The 19,240-nt window shown below is 43.7% G+C and overlaps 1 protein-coding gene across 1 annotated transcript in view; it reads left to right on the top strand.

Annotated features, from left to right (window-relative positions):
• The first annotated feature begins 331 nt into the window (after positions 1 to 331).
• The window catches only part of LOC127055713 (interleukin-23 receptor-like), a 45,449-nt gene continuing 26,540 nt past the window's right edge, over positions 332 to 19,240 (top strand). The window contains exons 1-7 of the mRNA XM_050962924.1: positions 332 to 385; positions 6,542 to 6,643; positions 8,648 to 8,944; positions 11,726 to 11,849; positions 15,229 to 15,389; positions 16,056 to 16,201; positions 17,733 to 17,892. Coding sequence (XP_050818881.1) covers positions 6,586 to 6,643; positions 8,648 to 8,944; positions 11,726 to 11,849; positions 15,229 to 15,389; positions 16,056 to 16,201; positions 17,733 to 17,892 — 946 coding nt within the window. The 5' untranslated portion in view covers positions 332 to 385; positions 6,542 to 6,585. The remainder of the gene's footprint in view (positions 386 to 6,541; positions 6,644 to 8,647; positions 8,945 to 11,725; positions 11,850 to 15,228; positions 15,390 to 16,055; positions 16,202 to 17,732; positions 17,893 to 19,240) is intronic.

Below are 19,240 nucleotides of genomic sequence, written 5' to 3'. Positions count from 1 at the left end.
ATGAAATATATCAGATTTCTTTTATGCATAACTGACAAACATTAAGAAATCAAGAAAGGTGGTTTGTTTTTTAAAAACGTTCAATAATTATAGTTTAAAAATAAACTTTTCCAAAAAACCATGAGAGAAAAAAATGAGGTTGTTTCTTTAAGGGGTGCTGGGTTTTCCCACAAAATGACTCAGAGTCAAAGATACTTATCAAACTGGAAACAATAAGTTTTTCTTGAGTGATCAGTAATGTAGGTCAGGGTTTTGCTGATAGTTTCTGTTATAGCAGTGAACTCTGAATTAGTCCCAGCCTCTTAAAAATGCTGCGAAGTAGCAGTGAGTAGAGAAATCAAGGAGCTGACTACAGAAGTGGAACAATGGTCTGATAGATGGCAAGGTAAAAAATAACTAAACTCCTCAAAACTTTGATAAGATTTTTTTTTAATATATCTGAAGCTGTTAGCAGCATGCTTGGGTATTTTACTGCTTTCTTGTTCATGCTTTCTGTAAACACACTGCACAGCATGTGTTGCAGAGACAGTACAACTACTTTGTCCAGATTATTTGTTGTAAATTAGTGGTTCTCAACCAGAGTCTGGGGTCCCCCAGGGGGTTACGAACAGCAGGTTTCAGGGGATCCGCCAAGCAGGACCAGTGTTAGGGCAGAAAGCCTAAGCCCTGCCATGCAGGGCTGATGCCCAGGGCCTTGAGCCTCACCACCAGGGGCTGAAGCAGAAGCCTGAGCCACTTAATTTCACGGGGGCTCCTGTGGAATGGAGCTCCAGGCAATTGCCCTGCCTGCTACCCCCTAATGCCAGTCCTGGATTTTCTATGCAGAAAACAGTTTTTGTGGCACAGGTGGGCTGTGGTATTTTTATAGTATGTTGGGGGGGCCTCAGAAAGGAAAAAGTTGAGAACCTCTGCTGTAAGTTACAATGCACTGTTAGTGTACCAAAGTATTTAGGCATTGGAGCACTCAGCAGTGCAGCAACTAACTGACTTAGGAGCCTAAGTCTCATTTTCAAAAGGGATTCAGACACTTAGGAGCCAACATCCAATTGATAGCCAACGGGATTTAGGGCCTTAAGTACCTAAATCACTTTTGAAAATGAGACTTAGGTGCCTAAGTCAGTTAGGTGTTGCAGTGCTGAGCGCCACAACACCTAATACCTTTACAAATCTGGGCCTAAGAGGTTTTTAGTAGTCAAGAGTTCTTAGTAGACATAGGATTGAAACTCCAGTGCCAGATACTTCTAAATTATCGGGATGTTCAAATTCCAAGCCTGCATCTGATTCCAAAGTTTGCAAGTGGCCCCTATGAACTGGAATAAAACCGTAAATTTGAATAACTCCCAAATCAGGTGGTGTTTGAAATCCTGATCTAAATGTTACAGCTGGAGGCTAAAAAGTTCTTCTTAAAGAAGAACTTTTTCAAAGCATGCGTGTTTTTTATTTGTTTCTTTTAACTTGCAGGAGTGTAGCAGGATGTTGGTAGGGTGTTAAAATTCTTGTACCAGATCAGATAAGGAGAGAGAGTATGAAAGTTAATGAAGGGAATTACCAAGTATCTTTGCCATCTCCAATACAGAGGAAAGTCTTAGGACACAATGGCAAAGGCAATACAAGGAGAAATACTAGGATATTTGTTATGCATTAGACATTCTAGATATGTAATGCATCTGAGGAAGTGGGTATTCACCCACGAAAGCTCATGCTCCAAAACCTCTGTTAGTCTATAAGGTGCCACAGGATTCTTTGCTGCTTTTACAGATCCAGACTAACACGGCTACCCTCTGATACTAGATATGTAATATTAGTCTAAAGCCTTTTGAAATGTATTCTAGATCACTAAGTACAGCAGTTGAAGAATTACCATTTCCAATGGAAATATTCTTTTTTCAGATCATTGGGATTATTTTAAAAAATTAGTTGGCAATATCTACTTTTGATAATTTTTCTATAGCCTTAAGTACCAGTTTAAACAGAAGGGTAGAGCTATCATTGATCTTCAGTTTGTGCCAATCCTGTATCTCCTAGAGCTCAGTTTTGAACTGAGATCTGCAAATGCCTAGCCTCACAAAATAGAAACACCGCTGACTCCCCTCTGAGAGCCGGCTGCATCAGCATACTTTCATGCGCCTCAAAGTTGTGCTTGGGTAGCTAATGTGTATATGCAGATAGCCACCAAAATGGATGTGGTATCCCAGGAAGAGGTTTCAGCCCTGCACAGCAGTCATTCTTATATACCCACCAAAAATAAGCATGGCTGTGCCAAGTTTCGCCAACTCCAGATATAGTCTGTCATAGTCTAGCCCCTTCAGAGGCATCATCAATCGAGAATTCTCTAATTTTACTCATGTTACATCTAACTTGGGTCTCATCTCAACGTAAAAGTCCAGCACTGAGAAATATCATGTGGATTTCTGGCATTCTCTGGAGGGCTGCGGGGTCATAAAAGAGAAAATGGCTGGGGACTGGCTGGTATGGAGGGATTAAAATTAGGTGTAAAGGGATCAAGTTCAGCAAGGGAAAATTGAGACTGGGTATTACAGAAGACTTCCTGAGAGTGCTAAACTAGTCTCCCAAGGGAAAAAGTAGAAAACCCATTGCTTGGGGCTTCTAAAACTAGACTGGATGACACCCTCGAGAAAAATACCAGAGTGATTAATCCTGCACACGTTAGGGGAAAGTAAAACCAACCTAATATCATTAGAGATGGAAGAGACCTAGGAAAACAGTTACAGCACCCATTGGATGAGGAAGCCAATAGGTGGACCGCAGGCCAAATCTGAACTGCCAGATGCTATTGGACGGACCGTGAAATCTTTTTATTTACTTATCATCATTATTGTGGCGTGAAAAATGTTTCTTTGGAGTCTGGACCTTGGCTATACCTTGACCAAAAAATAATTTGGACCTTGACAAAAAATAATTGACTACTCCTTGCATAAATTTATGCATGTGAACAGTCCCATTGAAGTCTCCAGCACTGCTTCCAATAAAGAAGATTATTCATCTGTAACTGGAACTTTCCAAGTATATTTCCTCTGCAGATCTGCTCTTGTGGGAAGATGCACCTTGATTCCATGAGCTTGCTGCTAGCTGGAATGCTGTGATATTTGTGGCCATTTTTATTCCATCGCATGCTTCCAGATGTTTGATGCAAGACTAAATCTCTTTAAGTCCTTTTCCTACTGCCATTAAGTGGTGTGGTCTCAGACCCATGCTCCATCCATTGGTCTTTTTGACCCTTTAATCCTCTCCCTTTACCCATTAGTTAATTTGAGAATTATTGTAATTTAGCTAACATTTAATTTTTTTAAATAGTTAGTTTTTAAATGGTAGTGCATAGTGGTACACAGTGATGGACTGGTTCCTCTCAGAGCATTGAATGGATCCACATCAGAACTATAGAAGAGATACTAGTAGTGTCCAGACAAGAAATGACTTGCAAGCCTGTGTTGATTTAGACAGACACAACAGTGCACACAGCAGTCAGATAAATGCATGAATGTGAACCCAGATTCATTTGTGGGTTTAAGACTGAATATGCTTCATGAAAATGTAACACCAACAGACCCCGGTCGTCGGCAGGATCGAACCGGGGACTTCCGGAGCTTAGTGCATGAACCTCTACTGCATGAGCTAAAAGCCAACTGATTGTTAGTTAAGGCTGTACGGCAGATTCATTTCAGTTCTCTAAGTGGTCGCAGTACCACTGGGTGGGACAGAACACCACACCCAGGAAGTGTGGGGGTTATATAAGCACACATGAAAACTAGGGCTGTGTGAAAATGATTACAACCACCCCCAAAATTCAACCCAGGCTTGCAAAAAGCTTTGGGGGTATGTCCACCCTCACCCTCCAATCTATTCCCAGGACACAGCTATCACTGCCTAACAGGTTGCTGGACTCTCCATATGTCTGAAATCCTCCATGGAAGAGCTCCATTCCCCTTCCTTCTTGTCTTGACTTTGGGAGACTGTCCCCTTCCCTCCCTGCTGGGAGCCTTCAAAGTAACAGCAGTTAGCCCCGTCTTCTGTGCTTGGAGTGAGGGGGTGGGAGGGAGGAGGGTATTGGAGTGAGGGGGTGGGAGGGAGGAGGGTATTCTGGTAGCTCTGTTTCTTGCCATCCTACAAAAAGTCTTCCAGGGAGCTGGAAGCCATCCATTTCCATCATCCAAATGGGGTAGGAAGCAATCTATTCCTGCTGCTGACGACTCCCAGAGTCACTCTACAGCCGGGAGCCATGAATGCAGAAGTTTTCTGCCACACTGCTGCCTGATAAAGGGAAGAGAGGCTTCCAAACACCCTCCATCCTTAAAAGACCTTCCCAGGATTTTGGGACAGCTGTCTTATCAGACAACCCCCTGAAAAGGGGGGATAAGGAGGCCTCTACTCAGCATGCCTTTTAGATGCACAGTAAAGGGGCAGTAACTTTGTCATTGAAGACTTGGAATGAATGTGAGGGGAGGGCTTGCAGGCCATTGATCAGCCTTCTGATTAGGCTGCAAAGAGAGGAGATAGGAAATAGCACTGGGCGAGGAGTTGCTGTGGATAGAGAGAGAAGGGCTTAATGAGGATGGAGCCTGGGCTCCTGCCATTCTGAAATTTCACATCACCTGGATGGTGCTGAGTTTACTGAATAACTGGAATAACACACCCAGCTCAGAGCCATATCCGCTCCCATTTCTGCCATGCCAGATAGCAGTACCTGGTGTAAGCTCTGCTGCCCTTAGGGCACAGAGGGATGCAGCACATTTTTGCACCTATTCCTTTTGTTTCTAAGCAAGTTCAGATTCAAGCTCTTAAGGTGGTGCATACCAGCAGCCTACAAGGAAGTGTTGTCTCTGGATGACTTTACCAAGAAAATAAGTTTATCCAAAATCCATGCATGTCATGAATTCAAAAGAAGAATGTGGGTACATAATGAATTGCCTTTCCAGAACATTGATATATTTCCAGACCTAGTCTATTTCTTCCTCCATGTGACTGGACATCAAACCTCTAGATCTTTACAAGACTCAAAATTCCAAGTCCCCTGCAAATGCTGGCAGAGATGTATTTAGAGCAGTGGTCCCCAAACTTTTTATGCCATGCTCCCCTAATCTGTCTCTGCGTGCGCGCACACACGCTGGGAGCCAGGTCCAGGATTGGGAGCTAAGGCCAGGGCTGGTCCCACGGCTGGGAGCGGAGCCAGGAGCAGGGCCAGGGCCAGAAGTGGGAGCTGCAACCGAGGTCCAAGGCCGGGGCCAGGCCATGGATGGGGCTGGGACCCGACATCCACGGGACCTTGATTGGGGGTGGGGCTGGAGTGCTGAAGGGGGGACTGGGAGCAGGTCAGAGATGAGGGGGCGCTCCCTTCCCACCCCCCATACGGGCTGGCCCAGTTCCCACTGCAACTCCCCGAACATTCCTCTGCGCTCCCCTAGGGAGGCATGCCCACAGTCTGGAGAAAACTGATCTAGAGCAATCAGGTTGCAGTGAGGCTTAAGGCCAAGATTCTCTAAAGTGACTAGTGAATTTGGGTGCTCAGCTTTGAGACTACCTTGAAAGGGCCAGATTTGGAGAACGTGCTGAGTACCCACCCTTTGGCCACTTTATACGTGTTTCAAGTTGGGTTCTAAGAGACACACAAAATTACTAGGCACTTCGGAGACTTAATCTAATTCTTCTAGCATCTGATGGCACCTGCACAATAGGTCAGGAGTAGGAGGGGTAAAAATCACTGTCTCCCTACCAAAGGGAATGTGGATGTCTGAAGATTACTGAGGGTAAAAATCCCCTTCACCATCAGAACGTGCCAGAAAGTGTCACAGGAAAGTACTAAGTAGAAAGTACTCAAGTGAATTTGCGGTAGATGTGACATCTTTCTTAAGAAGTCAAGTCTATCTTCAAAACAAAGCAGAAGAAAGAAAAGAAATAGAAAAATGAGAAAGAAAGTCATAACCAGTAGGCAAATTAACCAAGTGCTCCAGCTCAGGGCAAGTCATTTTCCTATTCTCTAACAGACAGAAAGGAGCCAGATAAAAACAGGAGCTGTGGGTGGTCCGCACTTCTGAAAATCAGGCCACCTCTACTCTAGGTAATCACCGTTAAAGATCTAAGATTCCACATTATAGCTTCTGGATACTTTCCTCTCTAGCAAACCCTAGCCCTGGAACTCAGCTCTCTGAATATTGCCTCCTCCGCCCAGCTCTAAGCGACGCCTCGCCAAATTCACACCTCTATTAACGTCAGTGGAATTGCACCAGCCATGAGTTTGGTCCACTGTATTTAGCAGCATCTAAAGATTCAACCTACTGTGGCCAACATTTTCAATTTTTCCTGCTGTGGATCTGGAAACTAGCCTTAGGCCCTTCTGTACGTCTGGAAGTGAGATAGGACCAGAGCTATAGCAGTGTGCAGATCCAGGAACTAGCAGGACCAATGACATCTGTGTATTTGAGGTTCTGATACTGGTCTCTCATGTTATTTGTTTTGTCTTAGATCCTGGTCTCAACATTGCATTGTTTATTGTGAGAAAGATCTAATGTTAATTTCATTTTTTCAGAGGCCATGCTTGTCCACTGACATCAGCCACGAATCAATCAGGTCATGGTTAGATTTAAAGTGGCAGCGGCGCTCCATATACTCTTCGGCTGGATTTGCAGAGGTATAGTCTGTCTTCCATCTCACTACTTCTTAGTGCTGAATTCAGGAACAATTGTTAGTACAGCTTTGTGTCTTAGAGAAATCAATACATTTCAGCTAACATAATGGCACACAGAGCTGATGAACAGCTAAGCATAAAGTGAATGTAATTGAAATAAGATGGACATATAAACTATTTTGGGGCCTTCTATTAGCTGTTTGATGCCTATAGACATATAGATATGCCTCATTTTATTGCACATCTTAGAAATCAGAGGTTTCAATGCAGCTACACCTTTCCAGGAAGAACAGATCACATCTGATATCGCTCAGAAGCTAAATTTGTCATCTCTGGTGCAGAGCTGTAATCTGATCATCAGAGGCCTTTGTGCTTCTATGGTGGAGCTGCCTTAATCAACTTACCTTTGCTTTAGCTCAGATCAGTTTGTAAAAGGTTATCTCCCTCTAGTCATTATTAAAGCACAATCTGAAATTTGTGACGTTAGGTGATTCCTGTCTGAGTTGTTACTGCATACCGCTGACATTTCATAGAGCCAGGTTCTATGTGCCCTCACAGGAGAATGTGAGGGGGATTGGGGATGAGGCACCCCCTTAATGTCTGCACCGTGACCTGTACCAGCGAGAGCTGTGAGAAGGGAGAACACTGTGTAGTGAGTCACTGTGTTCCCCCCCCTCCCACACAGATGGAACCTTGGCTTCATGCCCACAATGAACCAGTCAGTGTAGTACAGAATGTATGATACAGCACATACACAGTACCAGCACTGCCCTTACTCCATTCAGTATCTTTGTTTTAGAGGGGATGGAAGGCAGGGCTTCTGTACTCCAGGATTCCACGGCCTCCGAAAACTTCCCCGTAGCATGACATTGTGATCTAAACTCTAAGCTCTCATTAGCTATCAATAGCTTTGTGTGTGTACGTGCACCCACATGTAAAATCCTGGCTGCACTGACTTCAGTGGCAAAACACCCATGGACTTCAATGGCGACAGGATTTCAGACCTTCCCCCCTACTCCATTTCTGCTCTGATAGTGTGATGGCAATCTAGTGCACATTCCACTAAACATGAATGCCGAGTAATACCCAGCCTGAAATAATGCCCATTAATCCCAAACAGGTGCTAATGACAAATTGTCATAAGATTGTAAATTTTCATCCTAAACTATTTCACTGATCTTTTTGCTGATCCTTTTGATTGAAACTAACAAAAGGAAGTATTTCTTCACACAATGCACAGTCAACATATGGAACTCTGCCAGAGGATGTTGTGAAGTCCAAGACTATAACAGGGTTCAGAAAAAGAACTAGATAAATTCATGGAGAATAGGTCCATCAATGGTTATTAGCCCTAACCTCTGTTTGCCAGAAACTAGGAATGGGCAACAGGGGATGGTTCACTTGACGATTACCTGTTCTGTTCATTCCCTCTGAGGCATCTGGCATTGACCACTGTTGGAAGATAGGATACTGGACTAGATGGACCTTTGGTCTGACCCACTATGGCCAGTCTTATGATCTTATGTTCTTAAATATGTATTTCTCACACAGCCTCAATGCAAAAATCCGTGGCAAACTGAAACTGCAAGTGCAGGGTAAAACAGATTACATTTGGTATCTAAATAAATAATACAAGGGATATTATACTGATTGCCTTATTCATTTTAACAAAAGCAACACCTAGCTCCTATATAATGTTTTTCATCAGTAGATCTCAAGGTGCTTTACAAGGGACGTTCATAACTAAAATCAATAGATGTCTCCATTGTTTAAACTATACCTGAAGTGGGTATAGAAGTTCCAGGATGCTACTCTAGAGCAGTGCAGAAACCAGGGACAATTGTTGGATTTAGGTCTGACCTTGTTCATTAAGATCTGGTTTTAAGCAGCATCCATTTGACTAGTCAAAAAGAAGTGCAGCCAAATATGCTGCATAACTGAAACATTAGCATCTTCTACTTAAATAAGCAATCAGAGCCCTATTTTAATCAATTTATGCTTTCACAGGAGTCATAAACATTCACTGCTCTGGATACGTGTGGATAGAACCAGCTCCAGTCATTCAGATGGGTTTGAACATTTCTATAAATTGCCATTCTACGTTAAACTGTCAAATGGCAAAGTTATACATGATGCTAAATGATACTCATATAGAAGACAAATTATTAACAACAATAAACAAAACTACAGTGCAACTTCAGCTTCATGATTTCAGAAAACCATATTCCACTGTCCTATGTTATGCCAAGTGTCCCAGCAGAGCTGCATATATGGTAGTATGTGGAACACAATTTTCTGCAGGACGTAAGTAATTTGCTGTATGTATGATGGTTTTTCCACTAATTCTACTTCATCCCATTTAAGATGGTATAAACTGTTGTTCCTTACTAGACAGTGTTAGCCTGCAGCCCCAAAAATACTATTTTCGGATTTACAGGATTAAATCTTTCAATATTTTTAGATGCCACACCTAAAAAAAAAAAACCCACACAAAAGCAGTGTTGATATTTTTTCCAGCTGAAAAGTGAAACTTCCATTTTTTATTTTATTTATTTAACAATAAAAGATTTGGGGTCTTCTCAGTAATTAAACCTATATTGTAGTTAACTAGCAAGTTATGTAGTAACTGGAGTCAGCTGATCTACATCATTAGTAGCAACTTCAGTGCATGTTCTGTCATGTGGCTGCATACAGGTACAGTAAAGGCCTGGTCTAGCCTACGACTTTAGGTCGAATTTAGCAACGTTACCTAGATTTAAGCAAGTCATCCCTGTTCACATTTCGTTGTTATGTTGCTGAGCAGTTAGGGAACATGCTCGTTTAAAATTGTGCAATGCTCCCTTCTAACATCGTTTGGCAGCTGCCTGCTTTGACCACTGCTTGCAGGAAGAGGAGCCCATTGCAGCTGGCTGGTGGGGGCTTGTAACTAGCGTGGTGGACCGGCAGCCCCTTCATCAGCTCCCTGCTTCTCTAAGTTCCTTGTGCTTCAGCCGCCTAGCAGGCTACCAATTGCCTAGAGTTCAGCTGTCCCTCCCCCAACTATCATGTGCTACTCCTGCCCTGTGCCTTGGAGCTGCTCCCAGAGACTCCTGCTTGCTGTGCACAAGGGAGAGGGGGGGCTAATGTCGGGGTGTCCCCCTCCCCCCACTCCTGCATCCTGCTTACCCCTTCTCCATATAGGGCAGGGAGGGGACGCCCACAGAGAGAGACAGAGAGAGCTTGGGGCAGCAGCTGCTGCCTCAACTTCCTGATCCACTTAAAAAGACAATGCACTTAAGAGTGGGTCAGCTTACTTAAAGGGGCAGTGTGCATCTCTCTCCCACACACAAGGTGTGTGTCTGTCTCTGTCTGCTGTGCTGTCTCCCCTCCCTCATGTTCATGCTGCCTTTGTGAGAGGCTACATTAACAATAATGTGTTAACCTTTGAGGGCTCAGCCAAGTGCTACTTCATCATTTAGCAGCAAGGCATTCCCTGGGAAATATCCCACGCTCTGACTCTACCACCTCAACCAAGCTTCACAATCATCATAGCTGTGAACAGTATTAAATTGTTTGTTTAAAATGTATACTGTGTGTGTATCTATATAATATATAGTTTTTTGTCTGGTGAAAAAAATTTCCTTGAAACCTAACCCCCCATTTACATTAATTCTTATGGGGAAATTGGATTAGCTTAACATTGTTTGGCTTAAAGTCACATTTTTCAGGAAAATAACTACAATGTTAAGCAAGGAGTTACTGTATCTGGATGTGACACTGAAACTATCCTTCTCCTATCACTGTCATGTGTTTGCCCAAATGGCAAGGAGATATTGAACTCCCTGAGTCAAGTAACAGAAGTGACTGTGTGCATCATTACAGGCTATAACACCACCTAATGCTTACACAGCAGTCTTCAGGGGTAGATTTCAAAGCGCTTTACTTTACTAGGTGGTCACTACCATTATCCCCATTTTACGCATAGGAAAACTGAAGCACAGAGAGGCAAACTGTTGTGCCCTAGTTTGCTTCCTTCTACACAATCACTAGCATGGATACCCTGACATGTGGAGTTGAAAGGAGAAAGATGGGGCAGCCAGAGTGCAGAAGGAGTTGGGAATCAGATGGTTTCCTTTCAAAATCTGTGCATTTTATGTGGACATGGCTGCAAAAGTTTTAACACTGTTCTGTGTAACATTAAATCCCTCCCCCGACTCCAGAGCCCCTCACTGCTGCAGCCACATGAACACTTCTGCTGGCAGGAGAGCTCCCGTAAGATAGCATTACAGCCAGATTTACCACCAGTGTGCTTGAGTGTGCTGGAAGTCCCACTTCTGGCCTGGGATTAATAGAGTTTGAGCAGTTTTTGCTTTCAGATCCTTGGCCACTGCCCGTGAGCATTTGACAGCCTACTTTTCTCACTGTATCCATCTGTAAAATAACACTGATCTGCCCCACAGAGGTGATAAATCTTTGTAACAAATAAATGCCAAAATGCCCATCCACGTGGAATCTTGCCACACACCGACATGGCTTAAATTGGCTCATTAACATTCTAAATTAGAGGAGCAAACACACTACATTTCCCTGTAGCTTTAAGAGTGAGCGAAGGATCTCTGTTCTGTCAGCTAAGGCCCTGGATTTCATAGTTCAGTTGGACATTTCATCATTAGCTTGGGCAACGGGAGGCGTCTAAGTAAAATTTTCTAATGTGGTCAGGTTCATGTTTTAAGTGTGTTTCTGGCAGAGTAATTGCAGAAGTGCCAGGAATGCCCTGCCTGCAGCCTGCAAGCTCCATCCCTGGGACAATAAGTTCCAGCATCCCAGCCCAATGGAAGATTAATTTAATTAATACTAATGGAGTACTTTAAAATGTCAGCTAAAACCCCACTGTGGAAAGCCACAAAATAACACAATCATCTGATTCTTGTATCAAACAATTATGAATAAAATGCATGTCTTTGTAACTTCTGTTCAAAGATATAGACCCCTGGGTTTAAGTTCTATAGGACATTACAGTTTCAAATAACTGAATGTCCACTCATTGGATGAGCTGCCTATTAACTACTGAACTGACGTATATTTGCATATACCCTGTCTTTGTAGATCCACCGGATAGTCCAACCAATTTAACTTGTGTCATTTATGAACATTCAGACCACCTGACTTGTGCTTGGGATGCAGGGAAATACACTTACATAAGTACTAATTACATTCTCTACCTGAAGAGGTAAGTCCTGCCAGGACAGCTTCTTGCTGTGTTTAGTTGAAAACTAAGAATAATTGAAGTAGAGGGCTCTATGCATGGCTTAGAATGTGGCTCTGAGCATTTGAAAGGACTAAGACCAAGAGGATCTGGGGTGGGGATAGCTCAGTGGTTTACGAACCCCAGTTTGGGAACCACTGCCTTACACACTAATGAGGGGAGGGATAGCTCAGTGGTTTGAGCATGGGCCTGCTAAACTCAGGGTTGTGAGCTCAATCCTTGAGGTGGCTATTTAGGAATCTGGGGCAAAAATCTGTCTGGGGACTGGTCCTGCTTTGAGCAGGGGGTTGGACTAGGGGACCTCCTGAGGTCCCTTCTAATCCTGATATTCTATGCTCTCACTGATTCTCTCACTTGCTCGCGTGCTTTGTGGTAAAGGTGCTAATGGTATGGAAAGAAAACAGCAGAAGAAACTAGGTTAACTGGAGGTAATGGTTAAGACTGGTGAGCTCTTGTAACCCAAAGACCAGTATGACTATGCGGTCTAAACATGTGTGGTCAGAGTAACAGCAGCCACAAGCCAAGCACAATTATACAAATGCTCTAGTTTTGATGACTGGAAAGACAGAGTGTCCTACTTACCCTTTCTAGAACACCGCCTTACAGATCTCTTCTGGTGAACTACCAAGTGTATATGGCTAGCTCTCACTTAACGCAAATGAGGTGGTGTTTAGGATTTAAATCTTTCAAGACCTAGCTTTCCATTCAGTTGTAATTACTTGTCTAATCAGTGCTATGTCTATTTATCTCAGGAGAGCTCCTTCCTGCTTAGATAGAAAACCTTCCTTTGCTTTCTTCCTTTTTCTGAATGCTGCCCCAGAAGGGCATTTTCTTCTTTCACTCATGACTGCTGTTCTGTGCCAGCTATAATCAGTGGAAGGGGACAAATAAGCAGGCTGGTCGCAGGGCCTGAGTGAGGGAAGATCTCAGCATCTTAAGGGCCTAACTGGCTCCTACTACTTCTGTCGACTGCCTGTTCTCCACAAGTGGGTTCAAGGAAGCAGCAGGAAACAGGAAGCTCCCTGAGAAGCTGGTGTTAATTAGTCCAGGATCCTGGGGGAGCTAGAGAGGTACATAAGAAGCTCTGCCTCCTCTCTCTCCCTGCAGCTCCTGCTGCTTTCTGTTATTCCCTCTCCCCTTTTCTCCTGCCTGCCTGTTATGTCTCTTGTGCCCTCCTTCCTCTAGCACAGCACTCCACCATCTCTGTGCACCTAGAGCAGAGAGAATACATATGCACCAGCAGCCGACACAATTTTCTACATTCTGTGTCCTAGTGGCGCTCCCCCCACCCCCCACAGTCTGGCACCTGAGGCAGCCGCCTCAGGTCGCCTCATGGTAAGGCCAGCCCTGGCTATTTAGCTAGTAGTTGAGGATGTGTTTCCAATCAAACCTAAACCCAGAATGTAAGACAAAAGCCAGCTTTCTACTCGATGCACCTGAGCCATCACTCTGTTACATTACTTGTATGCCAATGTAGCTCATGCTCGTAGAACTCCACGGATTTATCCTTCTGTAAACTGGAGTAATACAGTGGGGAAAAATGGCCACATGTTCTGTTGGGAGGTGCTAGACAGCACTCATTATCTGTAGCACAGCCTTCCCAACAAGATCAGGGCCCCGTTGTGCTAGGAACTGTACAAGCACAGTATAGCTACACTGCAATTGGAGGGGTAATTGCAGCTCTGATGCACATATCTGCACTGTATCTTTACTCTAGTTAGCACAGATAATAAGAGCAGTGAAGACACAGTGGCACAGTCAGCATTGCAGGCTAGCAACATTAGTACGTACCGAGAGTTCCAGGCAGGTTTGTACAGCCGGCTCTGGAGTCTATGCCACTGTGTCTTCACTGCTCTTTTTAGCTGTGCTAGCTAGATTCAAGCTAGAATGAGTATGTGTACCCAAGCTGTAATCACACCTCCAATTATAGTGCAGACATGAACATAGCAAGAGATGGTTTCCTGTCCCAGAGACCTTATAATCTAAACAGACAAGACAGATAAAGGGGAAAATAATATCCCTATTTTACAGATGAAGCACAGAGAGGTTAAGTACAGAGAGGTTAGGTAACTTGCTTCAGGTCACCCAGGAAGTTTGTGGCAGAGCCAGGAATTGAACCCAGCTCTCTGAAGTGCCATCCTCTTTCAACAGTGCACACATACTTATGAAACTTAACAGCAGAGAGAAAGCTGACTTCCCGAAGATTAATACAAAAAATAGTGTATTGGAAAGTGAGAAAAAGGCAAGTCAGAAACTGAAGGGAGGGGTGGAAAGGAAAGGAAATACAGAGATACCCTCAAATGTATGGCATGTATGTTTCTATTTGTCAGCAAGGACCCAATGTCCAGAAGTAGTATCAAGTTGTTTAACCAGCTCTTGAAGAGGTCCTGAGATGCTATAATCTACCACAATGTCTTGAGATAGTAAAGCAACAATTTACATAAATGCTGAAACACTGTAGTGTTTACTGCAGAATTCTTCCTCATAGCTTAGTTCTCACCTGTCAATTTGGACTTTTCTAAGTAAATCCACAAAAATGGAATACACCAGATTCTATTTTTATTCAGAAAAAACAACACAGTCTGCACAATGATTCACAAAAAAATCCAGTGAATGAGAAATCACCATCTTTCTTTTTGTTTAGAATTCTGGACATGGATGGCAAAATGAGAAATAATGGGATTATGAGGCAATGAAGTAGTAGGAAAAGCTGTTACTACATCAGTATAAATTTGGCAATGGTATATATTGCTCAGGAAAGAGGTGGCATCGCTAGCCCAGCAGTCATCCTATGAGGTCTGGATGACCAATTGTGGATTGTTCGGGGATGTAGGAGACTGCCACAGTGCAGGAGGATCAACTTATTATCATACCACTAATCTTAAATGAGTTGTTGGGCTGCATTTGCTGCAGGAGATACAGGGCTGGCTCCAGGCACCAGATTATCAAGCAGGTGCTTGGGGGGGCAACTCCCGAGCGGGGCAGCACTTTCAGGTATTCGGTGGCAATTCGGCGGAGGGTCCCTCACTTCCGCTCCGAGCAAAGGACCTCACGCTGAATTGCCACAGATCGCGATCACAATCGCAGCTTTTTTTTTAGGGGGAGGGGCTGCTTGGGGCAGCAAAACCCCTGGAGCCAGCCCTGAGGAGATAAGACTGACAAAACTGTTGTAACAATGTGGTGGCCCTACCATCCCCATTCTCAGGGATTTTTGTTTTTAAATTATATTGGTTTAAACTAGCACTTGTGCTGTTTCTGTCCCTGCTTTATTGAAGTCAATGACAAAATTCCCATTGACTTGAATAGGGCCCAGAATTTACTCCGGTGCTTTTTGCTTTTTTAGTTTACAGACAGGTGAGGAGAAAGCATTTCCTTCGACTGCAGCAATCAACATTTCATTGAGCAAATTACAAGGAGGCAAACTGTATTCTATTTGGGTCCAAGCCAAAAATGACCTAGGCACAGCACATTCGGATCATCTGCACGTTAACCTTGAGAATTTAGGTAATATATGGTAATTCACTAATGGCTTTGAAGGCAGGTTGTAATATGAACTAAAAATAACCCTAACCAAAGTGATAAAATCTACATCTAGATGGATGTGCAGTACTGAAGTTTTTGAGAACACTGGTGATAAATTACACATTGAGAACTGTTTAACATTAGGGAAACAACTGCTGATGTACATTTCGATACACTGTCTTATGGCCCTCTCTTATTTGTTCTTCTCAAATTGGGCTATAGTATTTTCCATCAATATTCTTTCACTGGTCACTATGCTCTCTCCTTAGTTTTTTGTGATGTGCTGGATTTGATACTGAGGCTCACAGAGCCTGTGATTTGGTAATACGTTTCAATTACAGCAAGTCTCATATTGCCTGTCTATTCGTTCCAACATTAAATTCCCAGCGTACGTTAATGAAAGTATAAAACTGATTAATGGGAAGTTATCTTTAACTGACAGTGAAATTATCCAGCTATTGTTCTCTGATGGGGCTTTTTAACAGGTTAAACTGAAAAATCAAGATATATTTTTCTCAGGTGAGAACATATGTCTTCTGCAGTAAAATATATTAAAAAATCATTATAGCAGGGCCTAACAGTGATAGACTAGCACCATTTTCTTCATGGGCTCAGAATAGATTCACCTTTCTTATGTCTCTCTTCTAGTGATACCAGCCACACCTGTTATCACCAGTGTTGAAACTACAGACAGTTCAGCACCGAGAACCATGCTCCACTGGAAAAAGCAAACATCCATGGAGAACGTTTATTGTGAAGAGAGATACAGAGCACTGGCAGACCAAACTTGGCATGTGAGGCAACCCTTTCTCAACTACATAACATGGGCCTGCTGCTGTTCCCATTGACGTCAATGGCAAAACTCCCACTCACTTCAGTGGGAACAGGATTGGGCCCTGCGTGAAAGATCGCTGGGCTAGGATGTTTATACCAGTTTGCTGGTATGTGGTTTTTCATGCAGTCATTTGCTGTATTCAAGGAGAGGGGAATGTCTATGAAGCAAGGATTTGCAAGCGATTGCATATACTCCCTACGGACATAATAGCACCATAACAACAAGGGTATTTGGGGGGTTGTTTTTAACAGGGCCACCCAGAGGATTCAGGGGGCCTGGGGCAAAGCAAATTGCCCCCTCCCCCCCCGGACAGCCCTGGTTTTTAAAACATTTTAAAATGAACTAAATTTTTGTGAAAGGTGCAAAGCTAATCCTGGAGACCGAAGTCTTCTGTTTATTCAGACAGGTGCAGCAGTAGCAGGACAGTGCAAGCTTCATATTCTATCTGTGTGCATCAAACCTAACCTGGAGACATCTCCTCTGAGGGTTACTCTAAGCTTTCCACTGAAACTCCTACCAGGAGTCAATTAGTGATGTTGGTTTTGTGCGGTGGACTTGTCCACTCATACCTGGATTGAGACCACCTAGTCACTTCACATAGATTACTAACAACTTTAGGGCATTTGTGACTTAGGCTGGATTCAAACAGGTGATTTGGAAGGGAGAAGCTCCAATTGAGCTATTCAGTAACACCCACTCACTGCCACATGCAGACTTGCAGTGTTTTGTAACTCAAAATAATTTACCACTGTACTTGCAGAATTCTTTAGATAAACCCTATACTACGCAAAAGAAAATTAATACATCATTCAAGATATTTCCCAGTGCTACAGTTTAATTTAAATCACTTCCAAAGTGACAAACTGTGCTAGAAAAGCCACTCACACTAGAATAAGAGTGTCCACCAGGGGAGTTATACCACTATAACTATTGCGGATTAAATTCACACCATCATACTGGTATAATGTCCCATGTAGAAAATCCCTAAGAGAGGAGGCTGCTTTTGTAGGTCGATTTAACATCAGCTGCTAAGGACTCAATTGTGCCCCGCCCCGACTGACTGTGCAAAAGGGCCAGGGTATATGTGGAGAATTTCCTCCATCCCTTACACCCTGCCAGGGGGACAGGACACAGTCCCAATCCCTCCATTTTGGGGAGCACTGCTTCCTTCTGACACTCCCAGAGGTGCAAACCCGGCCAGTACAGATAAGGAGGAGGTAGGGCCATGGCCTTCCCAACATCCCCCTTCACATTGGCATGAGGAGCTGGCCATGAACACAGCCCTACGCTAAGGCACAGTGCAGTGCCCACACTGATCCTGCACTCCTAGGAGCTCGGGGGAGGCTGGTGCCTACTCCCTGAGGGCTAGGGCACTGGGCAGGGCTTGTTATAGCATCATTAATAGTTCCAGTACATGTTGTTGAAAGGATGTCTAATTTCACGAGGCTAGTTAGTACAGCTTGGAAAGTTATCTTGTGTGTCAATTTTAGATGAAAGAATGGGACATAAATGTGACAAGAGGGCCACACACAGCGTACAGCCTGGAGTCAAACACAGAGTATGAGTTTCAAGTGAGATGCCGATTAATTCTTGCCAAAAGCTATTGGAGTGGATGGAGTGCCCCCTTTACTTACACAACCCCAGAAGCAGGTGAGTTCACACCCAGGCTTACAAGGGAATTGCTCCATCTCCTGCTGTCATGCATCACTTTTTCTTATTTTTTCAAAAGTTTTGAATGAGATCACCTCCTTGTTTGGGGCAATTGTCAAAGGGAGTGGAGTGGTGCAGGCTTCTAGTTACCCTGCTATTGGAACATGTGGGATCAGTACACGGTCAGGTGTACCTTATTGGAGCAGTACCTTATTGGGTATATATATAAATAAAAGAACTAGATACATTCATGGAGGATAGGCCCATCAATGTCTATTAGCCGGGATGGTGTCCGTAGCCTCTGTTTGCCAGAAGCTGGGAATGGGTGACGGGATGGATCACTTGGTGATTACCTGTTCTGTTCATTTCCTCTGGGGCACCTGGTAATGGCCACTATTAGAAGACAGGATACTGGCTTAGGTGGACCTTTGGTCTGATCCCGCATGGCCATTCTTATGTTCAGATTCCCTGGTCAGTGCATGCCAGCTGGAAGTCCAGCCATGCCTAACCCCTGCTGGCTAATCAGAGCCCCTTTGGGCCAGGGTGCAAGAAATGGGAATGTTAGCTGGGCCCACCGCTTAGTGCTCTTAATCACTGATAAGAAATCCTGCCTCTGCGCTATAGTGGTGATCAAGAATGCTCCTTATATCTTCTTCCATGTTAATCCAACAAAGTGACCAAGATTTGTCTCTTACCAAGTAAAACAGGAATGGAGCCTTTGATTTTCTAATCAGACTAAATGTAAAAAATAGTCACTTCAGCCATTCCCTGTGTGACAATCTCTATTGCTACAAACACTTCCCATTCCTCCTAGTTGGCAGGCTATAGGGGAATAAAGGCCCACTGTAAAGATATTTGTGATGGCATGTGACACATCATTTCCCACTTGACAGCATAAAGGGTACATTTTTTAAGACGGGCTGAGGTGCAACCTCACTTTTGACAGCTGCAGTGAGGTAACTGAGTTAGCTGCAGTTAGGTAACTGCAATTAGGTAGAGAGGCAGGTACCCAGGTTTGCACCTGGGATTCAAACACACACGCAAAAATACAAATACAAGTGTATATGCAAAGAGGAGACTGACTCTTTGTAATGTTTGGGCTTTCACATTTTGGTGATGTTTAACCAATCAGAGTTGATGTCATTAGAAAAGTTAGTGCCGTTTTTTAAATGACTGAGTCAAAGGAGACACAAGGTGAGTGAGGCAATATCTTGTATTGGGCCAACTTCTGTTGGTGAAAGAGACAAACTTTTGGGCTACACAGAGCTCTTCTTCAGGTCATTTGTAACTCAAAAACATGCCTCTTTCTCCAATGGAAGTTGGTCAAATACAAGATATTACCTCATCC

Source organism: Gopherus flavomarginatus, chromosome 7 (genome assembly GCF_025201925.1).
Source record: "Gopherus flavomarginatus isolate rGopFla2 chromosome 7, rGopFla2.mat.asm, whole genome shotgun sequence".
In the NCBI taxonomy this organism is placed as follows: Eukaryota; Metazoa; Chordata; order Testudines; family Testudinidae; genus Gopherus; species Gopherus flavomarginatus.
The sequence above is the reverse complement of the archived record's forward strand: the minus strand, read 5'-3'. Positions and strand labels throughout refer to the sequence as shown.